Here is a 22,976-nt window from a genome sequence, read left to right on the forward strand (position 1 = left end):
CCACGAAACATCGACCGATTGCCAACCACTTTGATACTAAATATATTACTCATAATGAATGAACTAACGAGGATATTTATGTGAACTCACAGATAGATATTACTTGTGGTCGTGAAAGCGGTATTGGTCAAACGTACCTATACGGATCACAGGCTTAACTTCCATATGTGCAATATTTGAAGTAAAACATGTGCTTCTGGAATTATGACTGACGATATGAATATTTTTATGACTACAAGGAAATATATCGCAATGACAGGCGCATATTGATGTCATCTGTATGGATAAATATTTACACAGATTAAGGAACTTTGGTCAGTGCGTGTCATGGACAATGTTATTTTGAAGTTAAAAATAAAGATTTTTTCCTGTCGTCTTGCAGTTGTTACATTGTCCATTAAACATTTAAGAGACATTTCGTATACAGCGGGACCGGGGAAATAAACACCGGCACTGCTGATTGTATACTGGAGAAGGATACAGTTATTTGCCATTTCTGTAACAACTTTAAACTTGCAGTTGAAACTGGAAGATTCTAAAATCCCATATGAAGAACGTGTGTGCTGTTTTGCGACTCCAAAGGTTTAACTCTAATTGAGGATGAGTATCATGTATTGCCACTCCAAAGGTTTAACTCTAATTGAGGATGAGTATCATGTATTGTCAATCTGTGACAGATACCGAGCTGCAAGAAGAAAATGCTTTGCTGAAAGTGAAATCAACTTTACCACATTTCAACTGTTTTTAAACCTTATGTCAACAAACTCCACACTCCACTTAAAACACACTGGACTATTCCTATCTAAAGTTATGAATATACGTAACTCATCACTGTTCTAACATATTCTAAAACTATTTGTCTTAACATAACGCCACAGTATATAAGCATGTATGATCTACATTATGTTAACATGTATTATGGGCTGGAGGCCTGATTACTGAATAAATCTGTCTGTCTGTCTGTCTGTCTGTCTGTCTGCCATTTCTGTATCTTTATAATGTTTTGAATCAATATCATACAGACAAGGGTGTATCTAATATTATTTATTTAAATTATTCGTTGATTTGTGTTTTCGGCTCCTGAGAGTATATTCAACTACGTGCTGTCCCAACCACGGGAAATGACATCACTAGAAGGGGATCTCTTCTTATTTAAATTAATTTCGACGTGCTGCGTTAATTAGAGTTGATTGTCTTGTAAGATCAGGATCAACTGTTTCGCTTTTGACGCTCTGCGCTGTGTGCAGAGACCTTTTGACAATCGTAAATCCAATACTTCAGGATAGGCTTACGGCAGTCGTAGCACAAATATAGCTTTGTAGGCTAAAGTAGGTGAAACATTCCTTTTAGTTTACCAACTAACAAGTGAAACAGCCTCATAAAATACAGAATGTGTTATAATGAAGAAATTAAGTTTACCGCCCAGCAGATCAACAACTTCTAATTTCACTCGCATCTGACATGTACTGCTTTTGTCACGAGTAAATAGACACTCTAGTAATCTCGTAGCACGGTGCATCACTACCATTCCGCAGAGATAACATCGTGGTTGAAAACTTAACGCCTTAAAAGGTTAAAATGATGTTACCGTACCATAAACACCTTTCAAATATCGAATACATATTGCCAATATGTGTGCACTGATAAGTAAGTTGAGCTAAATCTCGAATATAAGCTGATAGTTGTGTTTAGTTTCCGAATGAATTCATAATTGAACTAATACAAACCATTACGTGGGCACCAATACTTCAGGTACTAAGGGTAATCATATGAAGGTTGGTTCACTGTTCCTTTACTCTGTGACCCGTGAAGATTCCGGGGTAGAATAGGTCTTCAGCAACCCATGCTTGCCGTAAAAGGCGACTATGCATGTCGTAAAAGGCGACTAACGGGATCGGGTGGTCAGGCTCGCTGACTTTATTGATGCATGTCATCGATCCAAATTGCGTGGATCGATGCTCATGATATTAATCACTGGATTGTCTGGTCCAGACTCGATTATTTACAGATCGCCGTCATATAGCTGGAATATTGCTGAGTGCGGCGTTAAACAACAAACCAACCAACCAACCAACCAACCTTTACTCTATAGAGCAAATATGTGAACATCGAAGACTTGAGTTTCAATGTTACAATGTCTACAGGTTATAAATTGTTGGCCATCTCTACCCGTTCCAATCCCCATCCGACTGAGTCATCATGGCTATCTGAAGTGTAGTGTTCCTACACGCTGCTGGTGACTTCTTGATAATTTAAATCGTCCAAAATACACTGTGTACTACTGTTAATGAAAACTGGGCGTTGTCAAGGAACATTCTATTGAAACATGATCAGATATAATCATTAACAATCCTACAAAATATCCATGATGCGTGACATCAGGTGTATATTAGGTAATGATTTTAGTTTTGCGCCATATCCGATCCTAGGTCTCCAACAGAAACACCATCAAGTGATAATTGTTTGTTGATTGACGCCGCACTCAGCAATATTCTTACTATACGACGGCGGTCTGATAAATAATCGAGTCTGGACCAGACAATCCAGTGATTGACATCATGAGCATCGGTCCAAGCAATTGGGATCCGATGACATGCATTAACCAGGTCACCGAACCTGACCACCCGATCCCGTACGACAAGCATAGTCACCTTTTACAGCAAGCATGGGTTGCTGAAGACCTATTCTACCCCGATCTTCACGGGGCCCCCGAAGTTACATAGTTATTCGTTTATCACTGTGGCATTTGTAAAAGTTTGAGGGTGCAGTTGTTCAAAGATAAAACAATAACAAATGTTTATTTGCATGAGCAAATCATTATATCTGGGACTTGACACACTTGAAGATCATAAGAAACCGATATGGACCGGCGTGTCCACCATCCTAGTTTCCAGACTTGGATATAGTCTAGTGGACACGCTTGCCCCGGGAAGATGTATTACTTTATGTCAATTCATATGTTGCAAGAAATCATGACACGCATCAAATACCATGATTACAAAAGGATTACTTCGCATATGGAAAAAGAACACACAAAACTGAGATACATGTGCAGTCAGTTGAATCATGATTTATATAGAATTGGTATAAAAGATCCCCCGAACTGTACATGTTCAAATACATGTGAAAATGCATATCATTATCTCATGGAATGTACATTGTTTTGTCATCAGCGTGAAATTGTTTAACAGCCTTAAAAATATTGTTAATAACATACCTGTTGATGTACACCTACTGTTATACGGCAATGCAGATCACGTTGTTACAGAAAATGAAGCTATATTTAAGGCAGTACAACATTATATATGTACAACTAAAAGATGTGTGAAAAAGAACTTTTCATTCAACAATGCATCTCTCCCCTTCAAACTCTCTCCCTCTCTCTTTCTCTCTATCTCTCTCAACATTTTATGTCTCTTCTACAGTGTTGTATGCATATATATTGAATTTGAAATTGTGAAATTTTATAAATACCAGTGAGAGGGCAATCTAAGTTGGAAGAACGTGTTCCCCAATGCAGTTCACTTCTTATTAATAAATATGTTTAAATCAAAGGATTTAAGTAGGAAACACACAGACTTCATTCTGTAGACCATATACTACATACAGCCTACGGAGCCTCATGAGGTAGACATTACAAACTAAAGCACATCCACAGATAAACTACATTATTCATTCGAATTTTCCATACTATCCATCTAAACAAAAAGCACAGTAGACTCATAAATTTTGCCCAATGGGAAACGGAGATCATCAAAACATCGTTTTCAATGCACACCTACATCTGGTGGGATGAATGGAGGCGTTCAAATAATATTCGACCCAATAAGCGCCCATGTCCCAATAAGCGCCCCCCCCCCCCCCTTTTCCCGGATGCCCAAGTAAGATTTACTCACCTGTTTTTTACATACGGTCAAGAATCTTTTGTAGTCGGTTAATGAGGAGATGTTCACCAGTAAAACGTAAGTAACAGTTTATCTCTAGCCCCCCAGCAACAGAAGAATATCGATAGGCTTACAGATGAATTTACGCCAATTTGACTTCTGAATTGGTCCCAATAAGCGCCCACCCTTCTGTCTTTATTTCAAGCGCCCTGGGCGCTTATTGGGTCAAATACGGTATGTGTTGGGTGCAGTGTGACTGTGGGCGGCTGCGCCTCTAACTCACTATAAGTGATTAACGGATCACAGTGAATCACAAGTTGTTCCGCTAAACACGCGAATACGCTGAATACAGACACGACATCAACAACCATAGGTAAAACAGGTGGCGGGAGTGTTGTTTACAAAGAAACATGATTCGTCGAGTAAAATGTCAGATTTATTTAGCTCCCGAAACACGTATTTGATAGAAACCCACACAGACGAATCTTCCTCGGTAAATGAACCAATATTTGGCAGATATTTATCTGCCACACGTCCACAACGTAACAGAAATTGTGGATTTATTTTGGAGAGGGCTGCTGTTTCCTACTGAAACTGAACGTTAACACTCAATCAAGTAAATATTTTAATCGGACAGACAACGAATAACTGTAATTGTGGATTTTATTGTGAGAAGAGTGCTCTTACATTTAGACAACGAACGATAACCCTCAAAGTTGTGAGTGAGTATGGTTTTACGCTGTTTTTAGCAATATTCCAGCAATATCATGGCGGGGGACACCAGAAATGGGCTTCACACATTGAACCCTATCGGGAATCGAACCCGGGTCTTCGGCGTGACGAGCGAACGCTTTAACCACTAGGCTTCTGTGTGATGCACGTATTCACTGGCGTAGGTGTATAATGGGCGAGCATTAACTTTCGAATTCTCTCTCCCGTGGAAACACTTGATAATACAGTATGGAAATATTATCACATTAGCGAATATAAAACATGTTTTCCCCACAACGTGTAATACTTGTGTTATGTGTTAAATTAATTAAAAAAAAATTTTTTTGTTATTTGTTATTTTGTTTAATCAAGGCAATGAATGTTGTCGGAGTCAAAATACATAGTTTGCAACTCCACTCACTTCCAGACAGTTTGGCATGTGGTTTCCACAAACGTTTTCAATTTTATAAACCAGAAACCGAGTCACTTCGGATCGCGGATAAAAAAACTGCCAACCTTGCAAGCCAGCACATGTCAAAGGTAGAGTTCGTGCATGCAACTTCGTACAATAGCACTATATTTGTTCCCAGGCGCACACATGGCAACACTGATTATGTTCAAACATCCAACGAGTGTTAAAGTATCCACGACAATCAAACAGGTGATATGATAGTGTTATTTCTTGTACGAACAGGTGCTGCCTCAGCTTATCCACGCCAGGTTTTTGATACACCAGCACTAGACGATAGCGTGTTCAACGCCTCGTCATAAACATGGATGAAAATGTGTTTAAAAAGATGGGAATGAGTAGGCTATTTGTTGAAATTGCACAAAACGAAAAAAGGCAATATACATCAAATTTGCACATATAAAGACCATAACTGAAATATACATCGAGTTCAGACACAAAACTATTTGAGTGTGTCTTGGCCGTCGCATGGCAGTACAGCTGTTCGGCGTCAGGCAACGAACAAATACTTACCTTTTTTATGAAAAGTGTGTGAGTGGTGGGTTCTACCGGTAGAGCAGGACATGATTAACCTTATCGCGAACACCTGGTGTTCACTTATCCATTCATATCATTACCACTGTTATTTTGCCATTTACGCCCAATGGAATCTGTTTCGAGGTTTTTTGCTCGTGTTGACGTAATAAAATAAACAAAATTGAACAAGCACTCGGTTGTCTCAGACCGGACGCAAGTAATAGTATACTGTGAAATCTCTTTACATACATTGTGCACATTTCTGGCATTTGCACATATCTTAGACTTGTTCCTTGGTAGGTCTGGATCACAAGCTACTCGTAAAAGTTTGTTATGTTCCGGCGTATGTCTTAGCCATGTGATGTATTAACGACATGGGTGGACAAGGATCTGCAACCACATATGATCGACGAATGATGATACGATGATACGATGATACGTATTATGGTGACTTACAGACTCTCCTTTACCATGCAACTACAGAATCAATGTGTATGAACCAAGACGTAAATGTAGACGGATAGAATATCGAGTTATTTGAAATTTCCAAAAAAAGACCTGATGGCGCCATCATCAGCATGGCTAAATAAATAGATATTATCTTGCTAGGTATCTTCCCGAGAACTCTATATCTGGAAGGTTTGTTCAAGATTTGGGAAAAAAGCGAGTATTCTATGCATATCTTCATTCCAACTTTACTTAAAAGAGTGAGTGAGTATCACGCCGCTTTTAGCAATATTCCAGCAATATCACGGTGAAGGGGGGGCACCAGAAATGGGCTTCACACATTGTACCCATGTTGGGAATCGAACCCGTATCTTCGGCGTGACGTGAACGCTTAAACCACGCCCATCGCCCTCCAACTTTACTTCTAAAACACATGGGCGTTTCAAGCGGTAATTGTCCAGAAGGTGGGGTTTCCGGATTGACGAGGTCGGGACTATCGCGGTGTCACTGTATATCCGATGTGTCACAAGACAATAGTAATTAAAACATTTCTTCTGTTGAACCTGCATTCAAACAACTAGATGTACACAACATATTCACAAAGTTCCGAGCTTGACACCCCTGATCCCCATTACTCAATCTTAAAACCGACACAACGGCACCGTGTTCTGCGATAAAACAAGCTATAAACGACTTCTTACACAATAATATTAGCTCTACCCCCGACCACATGGTGTGCTGGCTGAACAGATGTTGAGTGAAGTATTGAGGGCGCAGGCTGGCGCTTAACCGTTGCATTTCACTGTGCCGTTTGTTCAAGCCACCGGCATAAATCACTAATTACCCGGAATTACCTAATCAGCGAGATCAATGTGTTACTGGCACATAATACGACATTAAGCTGGGGGCATGTTTGAAAACCCATTAACAAACCATGAGGCTTGGGTGAACAGTGGTATCTTGGCACGATGGTATTTTTTTAATTTATAGTTACACCACATGTGTAAAAGGTCTTGATTAAATTCTGATTAGAAATCGTCTCAGAACCTTTGACACAATGATTAGAAATCGTCTCCGAGCTTTTGATAATTTGATTTTATGTTCAAAATTGTGTTCATAATCATGCATGTTGTCAATAGTTGCTTTTATGCTTCGTTAGAACAGTAAACTTGCAAGGCATTTTCAGCAACGAACACCAGAATAGGCTTAAAAGACTCTACTTGCTCATCGACCATGACCCATTATGACAGGACGATCGAATTAGTCCCGAGTTGTACACTCAAGCATGTCTTAAGCATTCTTCTGGAGAGGTTGGGCTACTGACTTGTTCTTATATACCATTATCTACAGCATTAATTATATATTACATCGTGCATCGTTTCATTCTTCTGAGAGGTTTGGCGACAGAGCTGCGCTGTTCTACAATACCATTACTAACAGCATTAATTATACATTGTACTTTGAAGCATCGTTTCATTGTGAAATGACTGCAACTATCACGTCGAGATATCGATAAACGACCTAAGTATCATACTATGTTTTCTCTCGGTGTTAACTAATCTGATATCGTTTGATATATCGGATCGCATACAGAAGCAAATAAAATTGTGAATAGGAACTGGTCTGTTTCAGAATGTCTTCAAACAGGCAGATTGTGAAAGGATGTTTTGATGCGCATAACCATTTTTAAAGTCAACATCCCGATATTACATATATTCAGTCATACCTGATTGATGCGAAACATCAAACGATATACAATATATATGATAAAAATAATTCTTTAAATCTGGTAAATCCCAATTATATCACAATATCTAGTTGATATTTTCGTAAATTACATTTGAGAAAATATATATGTGTTGTATATTGTAATTGTTGAAAAGGTCCATCGTTCGATCTGACAAGTGTTTCCCATATTTCAAACAATCTGCTGACATACCAATACGTACATATGAACACATCAAACAAAGTTTAATCAAACTCACCGATGGCTTTCATATATTCAGCAAATCCATCGCTGCTAGACAGCTCCCAACGTCCAACGCATCCCGCCATGATAGCTACACACAGACACTGAAACTTGCTCGCCAATAACTTTCCACTGTGTCGTCTGCTCTTATCGGCACGTGCCAGTGATCATCAGACTCTCGTGCACTCTATATATAGTCTATCGGGTCACGTGATATCAGCTACTTCCGTTAATCGGAATCAAGAATTATGAGAAAGGTGGGGCACAGCATTGTCAATTTGATTCTAACATGAATGCTGTTTGTTGCTTGTCAAAACTTGTTTGGCATTTCTGACTCAGTGCTTGTAGTGTTTTGGGGGTATTGGATTACTGCGAAATGTCACTGTTTCGTACATTGAGAAACGTGTTACTGTGAATGAAAGAATGTAGTAAATGTAATTATTTGCGTTATCAACCGAGCAGCGACTCTGACCGCCCGATCCCGTTAGTCGCCTCTTACGACAAGCGCCTTTTAAGGCAAGCATTGGTGGCTGTAGACCAATTGCAACCCGGGGCGATCAGGTAGCCTCATGGTTAAAGCGTTCGCTCGTCACGCCGAAGACCCGGGTTCGATTCCCGACTTGGGTACAATGTGTGAAGCCCATTTCTGGTGTCCCCCGCCGAGAATATTGCTAAAAGCGGCGTGATACTCACTCACTCTTTTAAGTAAAGTTGGAATGAAGATATGCATAGAATACTCGCTTTTACCCACATCATTAACAAACCTTCCTGATACCGAGTTCTCGGGAAGATACCTAGCAAGATAATATCTATATATTTAGCCATGCTGATGATGGCGCCATGATGTTATATTTTAAATTTCAAATAACTCGATATTCTACCCGTCTACATTTACGTCTTGGTTCATACACATTGATTCTGTAGTTGCCTGGTAAAGGGGAGTCTGTTAGTCACCATAATACGTTTGTGGCTAAGCCTCTGGAGACAGTATCACTCACTCACTCACTCACTCACTCACTCACTCCAATTGTAACCTGGATCTTCACGGGTCAGTATTTTAGTTATGTTGTAATAGTATACCTTTCAATTTATGTCAGGAATCATCAACTATCAAAAGTGGAGTGGTATTCGTTATCTGTGAACATTGTAAGTTGGTAGTATGTAATGAATTTTGTATAAAATGATGTCAACGTGCCTACTTAGCCCCTGTTCATCATTTTGGAGGGGCGGTCAGGTAGCCAGGTGGTTAAAGCGTTTGCTCGTCACGCCGAAGACCTGGGCTCGATTCCCGACATGGGTACTTTGTGTGAAGTTCATTTCTGGTGTCCCCCATCGTGATATTGCTGGAATATTTCTAAAAGCGGCGTAAAACCATACTCACTCACACATTATTTGAGATGAAATCGCCAACGCCCTTGACATGCCGTGATATAACTGGAACACTGTTCACAAGCGATCGAAACCAAACTCACCCCCTTTCTCAATGAGACAGTATGAAGACAAAGAAATTACTCCAACATTTCATCCATGTTGAGAATCGAACACTGGTTTTCTGTGGAACTACTGCAGGTGCCCCTACGAATTCGAGGGAGGACACATCCAAGGTGCAACCAACATATAAACAGAGGAAGGCATTTCCGAGCTTGTTCAACGTCCAGCTAGCCAACCGACACTTTCACAACTGGGCTACGTCACCGTCATATATGTACTGGAGAAAATACTGAATAGCCTGTAATTTGTAGGGGGCACGGGTGGCCCTGCGTCTAAGGCGCCGCAATTCGCTGTGCTGAGTTGCGTCCCTTGGGCACACCAGAAACCTATGATTGTGGGTTCGAATCTCGGTTCACCCCGATTATGTTTCTAGGTTTGTCAGCACCATACCCGTGCTCGTGGGTTTCACGTGGTAAACATCTGAGACCAGCATCACTTCGGGCTTTCCTCCCACATTAAGCTGACACGCCGCGATATAACTGGAATACTGTTAAAAGCGGCGTTAAAGCCAACTCACTCACTCACTCACTCACTCACTCACTCACTCACTGAAATTTGTATTGTATGAGTGGCAGGTGCTATCGGTGGAACAGGGTATGCTTACCCATTTCGCGAAAACCTGGTGATACTGATTTTACGTGATTCATTTATTTAATTTTCAACACTATTTTGCCTTGAATCTGTTTCGGCAGATAATCGAAACTGGTCTTTCTCTGGTGTTGACGTTTTGAATTTACAATATAACGAGGATGTGTACCTAAATTGACGTATCTACTTTTTCGTGATTTCTGAAATTAAAATCAAGTCGGTTCAAGTATGAAATGTTGAAAATATATGAGGATATAATTTTCTTTAAACATATACCTAATCTATAGTCATGCATGCGCTGTTTTTGTTAGAAGTATATACTTACACTGGCAAGTGCACCTTTAAGATCATCATTGCCTTGACTAAAGTTTTAATAACAGCTCTGACAAGGTAAAAATAAGATTCTAATGCCATTTTACAAGCAAAAGACAACTATCCTTGACGACTTAACGCATATTTCACACATAATTGAAAGCACATCTACGTCGTATCTCGTTGGAGATTCTCGTTTGTACACATACATCAAAGGGGGATATTCTGTACTTGATTACACACGCACCGGCGACCATGCGGGGGGTCTGTCAAGTCCGTTTTTGCCGAGATAAACAAGTGCGTGTTTCTTTATCCACGAGGTGTATCTTCTTTGTACATTAAGTGCTTTCGTTGCCACAGGTGTAAACTGATCCTTTTCCCATTCAACGTGTCGACAGGTTGAATCAGCGTGCGCGTGCGCGTGCGCGTGTATGTGTGTTTGGTGTGTTGGTGTGTGTATGTGGAGAGGGGAAGGAGCTGTGCTTATTGGTCTGATGCCCATTTCCAACCAATGTCTAGATGAAGTAGTTAATGCCCTTTGTTAAATTGAGACTCTGCGTTTGGGCTATTCATCGGAACATTTGACATTTGATAAGGCAGAGTATCAAGTGATGATAGGGTGAAATGAAACAAACTTGCTAGGACTGTCGGTCTGGCCGAGCACAGCCCCCCTTTAACAGTTTATGGTGTTCCATATTATACACAGACATTTTTTCATCATCATCATCGTCGTCGTCGTCGTCATCATCATCATCATCATTGTCCTCATCTAGACCCAGACAAGACATGGACTCCAGACAGCGGTGTATAGTCCTTACATCTGTTGTCGTTTATGTATGCCTTCAAAATGAGTCCTTGAGTGAATGAGTGAGTGGTTTGGGGTTGACGCCGCTTTGAACAGTGTTCCAGTTATACCGAGAAACTGCAGTACGTTTGTAACTCTGTCGAAATGTCTACATCTCAGATTAGCGTGTATTTTTCCGTAATCGTGAATAGATGAACAGATGTCAGTTTATTCTCGCAGCAAGACGACACCATCGACTGAAGAAACGCGTTGGCAGTGTGCAGTTGTGTGAGATTGTAATAAATTATGTTATCTCTCTGTTAAGGAGATTACTCTTGTTAGTATAACAGATTCAATTGCATATGTATGTAAATATACACTCAATGAAATAGCAACACGGCAATGTCAAGGTAAATATAGGGATATGGCTATTTACAGATCATGTTTTATCATTTACTGAACCTTACGTCAACCACTGCATATACAAAGAACAGTGTTTGAATCACCAGAACCACTGTCTGCACTACTCTAAACACTGTCTGCACTACTCTAAGCACGGTCTGCACTACTCTAAGCACGGTCTGCAGTAATCTAAACACTGTCTGCGTATGTGCGGCTACGCCTGGCCTTACCTGAGATACAGAGACAAAACTGCCAATTACTCTTCACGTTTGAATAACTACTTATTATAAAGGAGGACCCTAGAAGACCCAAAAATCTAGACTGGAGACTTAAGACTCCTGATAGCATGCTCAAAGTAAATGGCGGTTGTAGAATGTTTCAAGGGCCATTTGCACAGTGACCTTGACCCGGGACGGACACTTCCGGTGAGGTACCTGATCTGATCCCAGACACTTCCGGTAAGATACCTGAAATGGCCCCCAGGGTCTTCCGGTAAGGTACCTGAACTGACCCAAAACTCTTCCGGTAAGGTAGGGCAGCTCATCCGTTTCACGAATAACTGGAGTCCTAATTGTTCAATGAAATTAGTTTTTTTCAAATTTACTGTTTACATTTGCAGTTCGGACGGTGGTGTAGTGCTTAAAGCGGTCACACCTCACTACGCGGATACAATTTGTGAAGACCTATTTTCTGGAATCCCCCCACCCCTCCGAGCTATGGTTGAAATATTGCTAAAGGCGGTGTAAAACAACACTCACTCATTTGTTCTACCAATTATTATACAATGAATAACACATTTTTAAGTACAAACTGTACGAATTATACATCAAACACTAAACTTTTTGTGAAGTAAGTTCACTTTGACGCCGCCGTGGATAATCGAGACTGGCTATTTTCTGGCGTTGACGTTTTATAATTAGAACACTATTCCAATTATATCATGGCATGTCAGCTTGATACAGGGAAAAGCCTGAAGTGATGCAGGTCTTAGATGTTTACCACTTGGGGACGGGCACGGGTATAGTGCTGACAAACCAAGAATCACATTTAAGGCCAATCTGGGATTCGAACCCACGTCTGGGCCACCAATGAAACCTCTCTCAATGAAACATAAAGCCTGCACATCTCGTATTGATTTGTAAATTACACATTTTATGCAAATGTCTCGAATCTTTGACCACATGATTCTGGCACAACAAAGGGACACCACTCTGCACAACAAAGTACCACTTCACCTCCAAATGCATCTGATTCTGACACAACTTGGTTTCCTTCCCGTACCACGAGCTCACCCGCCTCTCTTGAATTACATACATGCTTACTCATGCTCATGACCGTTAGGTGTGGGTGTTTATAGACAAGTTGAGCTCTATTTTCACGCATACAGAGAAGATAGAGAACAGCAAACGCTATGATGAAAGCATCCATGTGTTGACCACGTGTGTCTGGAAGCAATATCCGCGTTCTCAGCTGGGAGGGCGGTCATTCACATATATTGCATTGTTTGAATTGACATTGGGAAATGCTTCTTGTTCATCTTATAATGTCATGATACCTTTGGAGAAATAACTGGGGCATGTATATACGCACCGAGAACACAGCATGTAGACACGGGGAACTGCTAACTTGTACATCATAATGTCATAATACCTTTGGAGAAATAACTGGGAAATGTATATACGCACCGAGAACATATCATGTAGACATGGGGAAGTGCTGTCTTGTACAAGTTCTTAAGGTATGTCATCTATATTTGAAATGTTACGATACAAGAGTACGTGTATGTTTCACGCATGAATGGGGATATTTTTATCCATATGTTACAGCCATACTGTGGGATGAGTCATTTCGTGAAATGACTAAAACTTTCATTCTTTTCATGAAATGACTAGTAGGTGTAGTCAATTAATGACGGTGGTGGGGTGGCCTAGTGGTTAAAGCCTTTGCTCGTCACGCCGAAGTCCCGGGTTCCGTTCCCCACATGAGCACCATGCGTGAAGCCAATTTGGGGTGTCCTCCGCCATGATATTGCTGGTATTTTGCTAAAAGCGGCGTAAAGCTATACTCACTATTCACCCTTTGCATGAAATGACGTTTTAAAATTTGAATCGCCATAAAACGCCATACGCCATAAAACATGAGTATATTTAAAGCATACACTACTCAAAGAACACCCGATGTTTTCATATTACTAATAGTTAATTGACATTGACATCTTGCATTCATTATATGAAGACCCTGTCCTTCTGGGGGTGTTATAATAGGCTATTTATATTGTGCATATTTCCACACCACTTAGGGGCATGCTCAAAGCGCCGGCCACTAGATCAACTCAAGCTTGTACATCCAAGCTGCCTGTAAGGTGCTAGAAGGTTAACAACCACATTGCCATCTCATCCTACCGGGTACCCATCCGCTGCTGGGTGAACAGAGAATAGTTTGGACATAGTCACTTGCCCAAGGATACACCACATGTGTTACATGTGCTTCAGGGTGGGACAGGAGCGAAGCCCTAGAAACTCACAGGAGCCAAGCTGCCGAACATGGTCACCCATCCAAGGACTCTTCACGGCGGACGTTGCTTAACTTTACGTTGTGCGCATGACCACGTGCCACCACGTGTTACATATAATACTACAGCCGCATTAAGACACTACCGCAATACATAACACAGATTCATCTACCCTGTAGTTGACCCACCGATGTGAATGACACGGCGGCCAACATCACCAATATGTCAGCGTGTAACTGGAGCCAGCGAAACACTTACAAGTAGATGCGTGACCTTCACAAATGGGTAACTGGCAATTAATATCGTCTCCAATGACAAGTAAACGCTACTTGGGAGTGATTACTAGTGATTTGATACCTCTGTTATTAACATAATGTGTTCGGAGGTTCATGTATGTCTAACGGGGTAAAGTTAAACAGGCAAAGGGAGATTAGTTACTGTTACTGTGGTAAAACATTGATGACTAGCAGAACATGATATACATTACGTATTGCATAAGCAGAACATGATATACCAAAGATATTGCATGAACAGAATACGATTTACGTAACATATTGAAGATAAGCAGAACATGACATACATCACGTATTGAAGATTAGCAGAATATGATAAACGTAACATACTGCAGTAGGACAATGATATACGCAACATCTTGAAGAATAGCAGAAAACGATATACAGTAAAGTACGGTTATAACGAACTCAAAGGGACTACTAATTTTAGTTCGTTATAACCGTAGTTCGTTATAAGCATATATACAGCATAACTACAGCTACTAGTCGGGACCAAAAAGTAAGTTCGTTATATCCGTAAGTTCGTTATAAGCGTGTTCGTTATAACCGTAGTTTACTGTACGTAACATATTGAAGATTAGCAGAATATGATAAACGTAACATACTGCAGTAGGACAATGATATACGCAAAATCTTGAAGATTAGCAAAATACGATATACGTAACATATTGAAGATTAGCAGAACATGATACACGTCACATATTGAAGATTAGCAGAATACGATATACGTACCATGAAAGATAAGCAGATTATGATATACGTAACATACTACATTAGCGGAACATGATATACATAACATATTGCATGAACAGAAAATGATAAACGTAACATATTGAGGATTAGCAGAAAATGATAAACGTAACATATTGAAGATTAGCAGAATATGATAAACGTAGCATATAATATTAGCAGAACATACTATTAAAAGCTGACAGTAGGAGTTTTGATGTTACTTTTCTGATTTGTGTGTAATTTGTTAAATGGGGGTAATCTGTGGACATTGAAACAGATGTCCAAGGCAATGTACTACTAAATCAATTATGCTTCACCCGATTCTTTTGTATTACTATAGTTAATCTGCCATTTCGTGACAGATTAGCTATGGTAATATGAAAGAGTATCTATGCCATGACAGAATAGTGAGTGAGTATGTTGGGTTTAACGGGGCGAATCATAGGTTTCATTCGTCACCACTCGCCCCTTTCCGTAACCTGTAAGAAGACTCGCCCCCTATCGATGAATGTGATGTGCGAAAATACGACAAACCAATCAGAATGCACTTATGATTTCAAGTTCTTCGTCAAAGAATCCCACTGAAATAATTTTGATTTTACATATGTCTTGCATCTAAAAATATACCAAAGACACAGTTAAATGTGTTCAATCATACTGTATAATTCCGCACGTCCCGATGCGTTTTAAATTGCATCTGAAATATATATAACATATGGGAAGAATGTGTGAACCTTTACGCAAAGAGTTGACAATTGTTTTAGGTATGCCCGTTCGCTTGCTCTAAGACGGAACCCGGTCGCAAAAATGGCCATGAGAGGGGCACGAGTCGCTATTCGGCTTGTCCCGGAATAACACGAGTTGGTCACGAATGCATAGGTTTTTGGCGTGCCCAAGGGACGCAACTCTGCACAGCGAATCGCGGCGCCTCAGACAACTTGGCCACCCGTGCCCCTTATTGTATATGAAGGTATTGACCCTTCACAGTCGCAATACAAGCTCCATAGTTCATTTGTGAGTTGAGTTCAATGTCGCTTTGAACAGTACTTCAGTTTTATCACGGCGTGTCAGTTTGCGTTGGTCTACGACATGGATTTCACCTGTATTAGTTTGGCAGCCGCCTCCATATGATACTCCTGTGAGAGGCAAGATAACATGCTTTCCTGGGTTCTGATAGCACCAAATAGAAAAGTAGACATGATATAAATCAAAAGAAAAGCTGAATATTTTTCTACGTTCTGTGTTATCTAAGAATTTTGATGAAATTCATCACCAGCTTTACCAATGTCATCACGGGGGCAGTCAAAATTAGGAATTTATCAGACATATTTTTTGTCACTGATGCGGCAGATTTGTAAACGCCATCACATGTCTACCATTAAACATTCCACAGACTTCACATGCCCTTGTGGAATATCAGAACATTGTTACAATTACCAATGGGTGGAAATGAAGGGTTAAGGATCGGAAGCAATTTACATAACATAACACAACTGAAACCATTATAGATATTTCTTGCCGATACACGTCTCATTATGGAAATGAATGATGTCCTAAAATAGAAGCACAGTAATTTGCAAGACTACTTTAGCTGAAAGCGACATGAATCATTTGGAAACAGTGCGTATTATGTCATAGACTCGTTAATAATCCTTTCCATCCCGGTTTGTATAAAACAGCATCCTATTATTTACGAAATGGGATAATTCTCAGAGTGGAAGAAGAATTAAAGTGATACTCCCAGTCTGGCCATTTCCTCCGTGGTCTGGTAGATATACCGTCTTCCCGGTGAGCGTAAGTTCCCCGCCGCGTCATACCAAAAGAGGTGAGGTGAAATGGGGTTTAACGTCGCGTCCAAGATTATTGTACTTATATAGCGACGTGCATGTACGTGTGTGTATTTGTGTGTGTGTTTGTACTAGTCCTGACTGATGCCGATTTATAGTGCTAGCTCACTGAGATACCATGCCGCAGTTTAACATAAATACCCCACTCAGACACAGTATACTCCGAGCCGACCAGTCCTTGTTTTAGCCCCTTAATGCCGAGCGCCAGACAGGGTAACAACAAGTACCATCTTTTAACGTCTTTTGGTGTGACGCGGCCGGGGATCGAACCCCGGACCTTCTGCTCTCCGGCCGGACGCTCTACCACTAGACCACGGAGACGGTCATACCAAAAGATGGTATAAGGTGGTACTTGTTATTACCCATTTTGGCGCTCGGCATAAGGGGATAAAACAAGGACTGGTTGGCTCGGAGTCAGTATACTGTGTATGAGTGGGGTGTCCATGTTAAACTGCGGCATGGTATCTCAGTCCGCTGTCACTATAAAGCCGGCATCAGTGTGGACTAGTACAAGCAGACACACGCACACACAAATGCACACGCACGAACGTGCATGCACGTCGATAAATAATTGCATCAATCTTGAACGCGACGTTAAACCCGGCCGGTTTGGAACAGCGAATAATTTGTGTTCCTATAATGGACCCCACATTTGGTTACAAGCCTACAACGGGAAAGTCCCTGTTTGAATTCAGGGTAGGAACAGATCTCCAACATAAGCTGGCCTTTAGAGACGACTGAATGGACCCGGCTTTCAGATTCGGTGACTTGGTTGATTTCGTGTCATCGTACCCCCACGGCGTGGACCGTTGTTCATAATATCAATCACAGGTTTATCTGGTCCGTTCGACTATTTACATTATCATAAAGCTGATTATAGCGGCGTTAAACAGCTAACAAATAGACAAAACATAAGGAGAGCGTACCGGAGAACAATAAGGAGATCTTTACTACCAGACATATGCGTATTATACATACTTTAGTTGGTTGATTGGTTGATTTGTTGTTTAACGCCGCACTCAGCAATATTCCAGCTATATGACGGCGGTCTGTAAATAATCGAGTCTGGACCAGACAGTCCAGTGATTAATGTCATGAACATCGATCCACGCAATTGGGATCGATGACATGCATCAACCAAGTCAGCGAGCCTGACCACCTGATCCCGTTAGTCGCCTTTTACGACATGCATAGTCGCCTTTTATGGCAAACATGGGTTGCTGAAGACCAATTCTGCCCCGGAATCTTCACGGGTCTACATACTTTAGAAAAACCTGGGGGAGTAAAGTCCCTAGAGGGGAAAAATAGTCACCAGCACTTGTCATATGAACCGAAGAATAAGGATTTAGTGGTGACAATCTGAAGCCATAATGCCCGGACGGCGTGTGTTGTTGGCCAGGACATGCTTGGCTTGTGTCATCACTGATTTGTACACAATTCTCACCTCTATGTTGCCTTTTCGCCTAAAGGAACTCGTTTCAGCAGAGATGGGTAATCTTTGGTGACTTTTAATATTGCTTCTCATGCTTTCAATCACTGGCTTTCTTAACCAAGACGCTATGGAGCTGGATAGAGTTGCGTCCCTTGGACACACCTTTTAAAATGGTCTTCTGATCTGCAGACGTGCAGTTGATAATCTTTATTTTATCGCCAAGTGGCTCACCTCAAAGTCTGGTTTATGTAGAAGTAAACAGAAGCATGAAATAACAACGCTGGAGATTACTGGTCTCGATTATACACCGAAACAGATTCTGTTGGGTTGAAAGTCAAACTAGTGGTGAAAATAATATAAATGGATCACTGAAAATCAGTGATGACACCAGGTATCAACGCTTCGAATATCATCATTTCTTGATCGAATATTGATCAAGTGGTTCGATTACGTTGTGTACAGTGCATGTCGGTTTCAGTCACTATTCAAGAAGTATTTAATTATGTTGACAGAAACGTATCGTGGAAACTAAATCAAACGGGCTTTTAAAAAAACATTTATTTTAGAATGGGAAACATGATTTTATACTCGATAAATTACTCACATCAAAAAGAGGGAAGGAAAATGGTTGACTCATATTAAATAATCGAATATTGATCGAGTAGTTCGATTAACGTTGTGAACAGTGCATGTCATTTTTATGTACTGATAAGGAAGTGTTTAAAGTATTGACACGTGGAAATTAAATCAAACGGCTTCAAAAAACATTCATTAGAGATTGGAAACGTGTACTCGATGAATTTCTTACATCATAAGGAATTTAGGAAAAGCGTTGACGATAACGTTACCATGACCTTGACTTTGCGACCTTGTGACCTTGCGACTTCGGTTAAGTAAGAGTATCGTGTAAATGCACTGTTCTCAATTATGCATGCTTCTGTAATGCAGGGGCGTTACGTCATATCCCATCCCCAGTGGTATCGCTGATAGGCCAAATAATGCATCCATTGGCCCCTGTTCAAACATTCTCCTCTGAAGTGCATCAGTATGGCAATGACACAATGGTACCTTGGCTTACAGGTCATAATCAGTGAGGTCATAAGTCTCATAGGTTGCTCTATAAATATAATATAACACAGTGGCGAGAATATTGGTAACTATGCAATAATGTGCTAATCATTAATATAGTTTTCGAAAATATACAATTATAAATATTTCATGAAAACAAAATGAAATATATCTGTAATCAATAATGCTCACGAAAATGACAATCAAAATCGTCCAATTAAAAAGTGTGCTCAAAACAGTGTAGGAATTGAAATTCAAAAGAAAACAATTTAAATAATATAATAACAAAATCAATAAGAATGTCAACACATCAATCATAAATTGTAGGGTTCCATTTAACCATCAATTTACAAATCGCATCTTCATTGGTTTCCCAGTTATCGTATATAAGGAGACGTTGCTACATCAACAATGAAACAGACAACATTTTAAACTCGAAGTCCAAGGTACCATTGGAACTTCATCGTGATACCTGTTGTTTCAGAAGATTGGGATTATGAGTCAGTCCATTGTGACAATATGAAGTCTGCCTGGCCCATAAATATACCTCGTCTTCAACGACATTTTCAGTAAATCGAAGTTCTAGATATGGAGGTTTCACCACTTCTTTCTGTATTTTTGCCGATTGTGATGGTGATGGTTGTTTTCAATATATATATACATATATGTATATTTCTAGTATTGTTAACCCTATTGAAAACAATATATCTGTATGCGCCTGTACTTTATGATCAATGCTTTGCAGGAGAAACTGATATAGTTTATTGAATCGCAGCCAGCGTAAGTCCCAAGAGCAACAACGTTATCAAGCGTCAGTAGTACAGCCGCCAACAACACACACATCGAGGCTACGTGTAAACCAAAGCGAGGCTTGGCACGTGCAGTCCGTGAGTATTATTGGACATGTTAACCCGAATCAATTCCCCAGCTTTAGATCTCAATAACGCATTGATTACATAGCAAGTTAATGCAATAAAGTCTGATATTGTGTGCAAATAACGAACTTGGGTGAATGATCTGCCACAGAAGTAATATTTTCTGTTGAGAGATTATCCATGTAACAGGAATTTTATTGAGTGTAGACTGGGATACTGTCTCTGTGTGAGGTATGTTCGGGCGGCTGGCTGTTAGTGGATACACCAAGTACAAAGCTGAATCTGGGAATCGGTGATAAAGCCTAGTTAATATCAAAAGCTGGCAATTAGATGTCACTGTCTTTGTCATATGATAGCTCAAGCAGATTTTCTTGTATTGATTAAGTGTCATTTTAGTGAGTGGATTCAACGCCTTTCTAAACATTATTTCAGTCAAATCACAGCCAGCTTCGATTCAATCCACACTCAAACCCAGTCGACCTGTCGTCTACCTTTTTATCACCTATTTTACACAACCGACCAACATTAATATATTCAAAGCAGAAACAATCACATTTGACATTTAGAAGGCTGGCTGTTTTTCACAATTGTTCTATATACTGATTGCAGGGTGAAAACCACCACCATTTACAAATTGATGGCTCTTCGCGAGCGAAACCTCAGAGGACACACGCGTTGATGTTGCCATTGACCTTCGCTCCAAATATACTACCCAAAAAGGTCGAAGACACCCGGACCGCCTCCGTTGTCTAATGGTAGAGCGTCCGCCCAGAGAGCGGAAGGTCCGGCGTTCGATCCCCAGCCGCGCCATACCAAAAGACGTTAAAAGATGGTACTTGTTGTTACCCTGTCTGGCGCTCAGCGTTAAGGGGCTAAAACAAGGACTGGTCGGCTCGGAGTCGGTATACAGTGTCTGAGTGGGGTATTCATGTTAAACTGCGGCATGGTATCTCAGTGTGCTTGCACTATAAATCGGCATCAGTCCGGTCTAGTACAAGCAGCTACACACACATACACATGCATGCACGTCGCTATATAAGTGCAATAATCTTGGACGCGACGTTAAATCCCACTTCACCGCACCTCGAAGACACCCGATATTTCAAATAGTTAATCTGCCATGGTTAGCGGGTATTGCAACATAGAGCCTTCCAATAGTGGGTGTTTTTTTGAAACTTGTTTTGAGTACCTCACTCATAAAATATCTTGTCTTCATTCTTTTGAGTAGTATATTTATCAGTGTGTACTATTGTTGATCTTTTGTGTAACACCACACTCGCATTATTCCAGCTATATGACAAAAGTCTGCAAATAAACGAGCCTGGGCCAGACACTCAGTGATTGATGCCATGATCATCGAGCTACGCATTTTGGATACGATGACGTATCATCAGTGATTACAAAACTGATGGAATCTTGCTGGAAAACAAAGGGTAAGTCCACCAATACACATTGGCCACACAAGTGGTCTTCAGATACTTCACTGGACCCCATGTGCAACGTAAGGAGGATACGGGTTTTAACAAGATATGGTGAAGTGTAGAAAACATGAGAGTTAAAAAACAACAACTCCACAAACTGATTTAACGCAGACACCTTAATGGATGACTATTACCGTTAAACATTGAAGCAATCGATTTTGGACAAGACAATCCATGATTGACAGCATGACCATCGATTCACGCAACTGGGATACGATGACATGCATCAACCAAGCCTGACCACCCGATCCCGTTAGTAACCTCTTACGACAAGCATAGTCGCTTTTTACTTGCTCAAGACCAATTTTGAGTATGGTTTTACGCCGCTTTTAGCAATATTCCAGCAATATCACGGTGGGGGACACCAGAAATGGGCTTCACGCATTGTACCCATGTCGGGAATCGAACCCTGGTCTTCGGCGTGACGAGCGAACGCTACCACTAGGCTACCCGACCGCCCCAAACCCGGAAGTAGTATACAGGCTGGCCCAACTTTTTCTAAATGTAACCGTATGAGCGGGAGCGTTGTGTCATATATTCAGTGTCGGCTAAACGGAACAAGAAGTAGTGTTGTTCTCTCACCGAGACCTTTTGTGTCTTATGTGTCTGCATTTTATCAGTTGATCGTTTTGGGAGAACATCGCAGTTGGAGACATTCAACTCTTATACAACAATTCACGGTAACGACCTTTTTACTGCTAATTCCTGGAGTAATTAACGTGTTTCTATGGTGATGTAAGATAAAAAAAGATATCCAAGTGAGAGGGTTGATACCGACGTGATGTGGAGAATGTAAATAGCTCTATTAAGACCACCATTTACATACAACTGGGAGGGATGAAAGTTACAAACCTCCACAGCTCTGAGAGACTGTGGCCCTTCAACTGTCAGACCGCCTCCGTGGTCTAGTGGTAGAGCGCCCGCCCGGAGAGCGGAAGGTCCGGGGTTCGATCCCGGCCGCGTCACAGCATAAGGCGTTAAAAGATGGTGCTTTTTGTTACCCTGTCTGGCGCTGGGCATTAAGGGGCTAAAACAAGGACTGGTCTGAGTCAGTTTACTGTGTTTGAGTGGGGTATTCATGTTAAACTGCGGCATGGTAGCTCAATGAGCTAGCACTATAAATCGGCATCAGTCCGGACTAATACAAGCAGCCACAGACGCAC

General features: G+C 40.8%; 1 protein-coding gene across 2 annotated transcripts in view; it reads right to left on the reverse strand.

The window, feature by feature from the left end:
- Positions 1-22,976, reverse strand: part of LOC139455826 (fatty acid-binding protein, heart-like) — a 60,099-nt gene that overhangs the window by 14,396 nt on the left and 22,727 nt on the right. Inside the window, exon 1 of one of the 2 annotated variants that reach the window (XM_071237376.1) lies at positions 8,013-8,182. The exons of the other annotated variant lie outside the window; for it this stretch is intronic. Within the exon in view, the coding sequence (XP_071093477.1) occupies positions 8,013-8,082 (70 nt within the window). The 5' untranslated portion in view covers positions 8,083-8,182. Of the gene's footprint in view, positions 1-8,012; positions 8,183-22,976 lie in introns of those variants that run through there. 2 annotated transcript variants of the gene reach the window in all.

Source organism: Haliotis cracherodii, unplaced genomic scaffold, assembly GCF_022045235.1.
Source record: "Haliotis cracherodii isolate W230 unplaced genomic scaffold, xgHalCrac1.p SCAF_11, whole genome shotgun sequence".
Lineage (NCBI taxonomy): Eukaryota > Metazoa > Mollusca > Gastropoda > Lepetellida > Haliotidae > Haliotis > Haliotis cracherodii.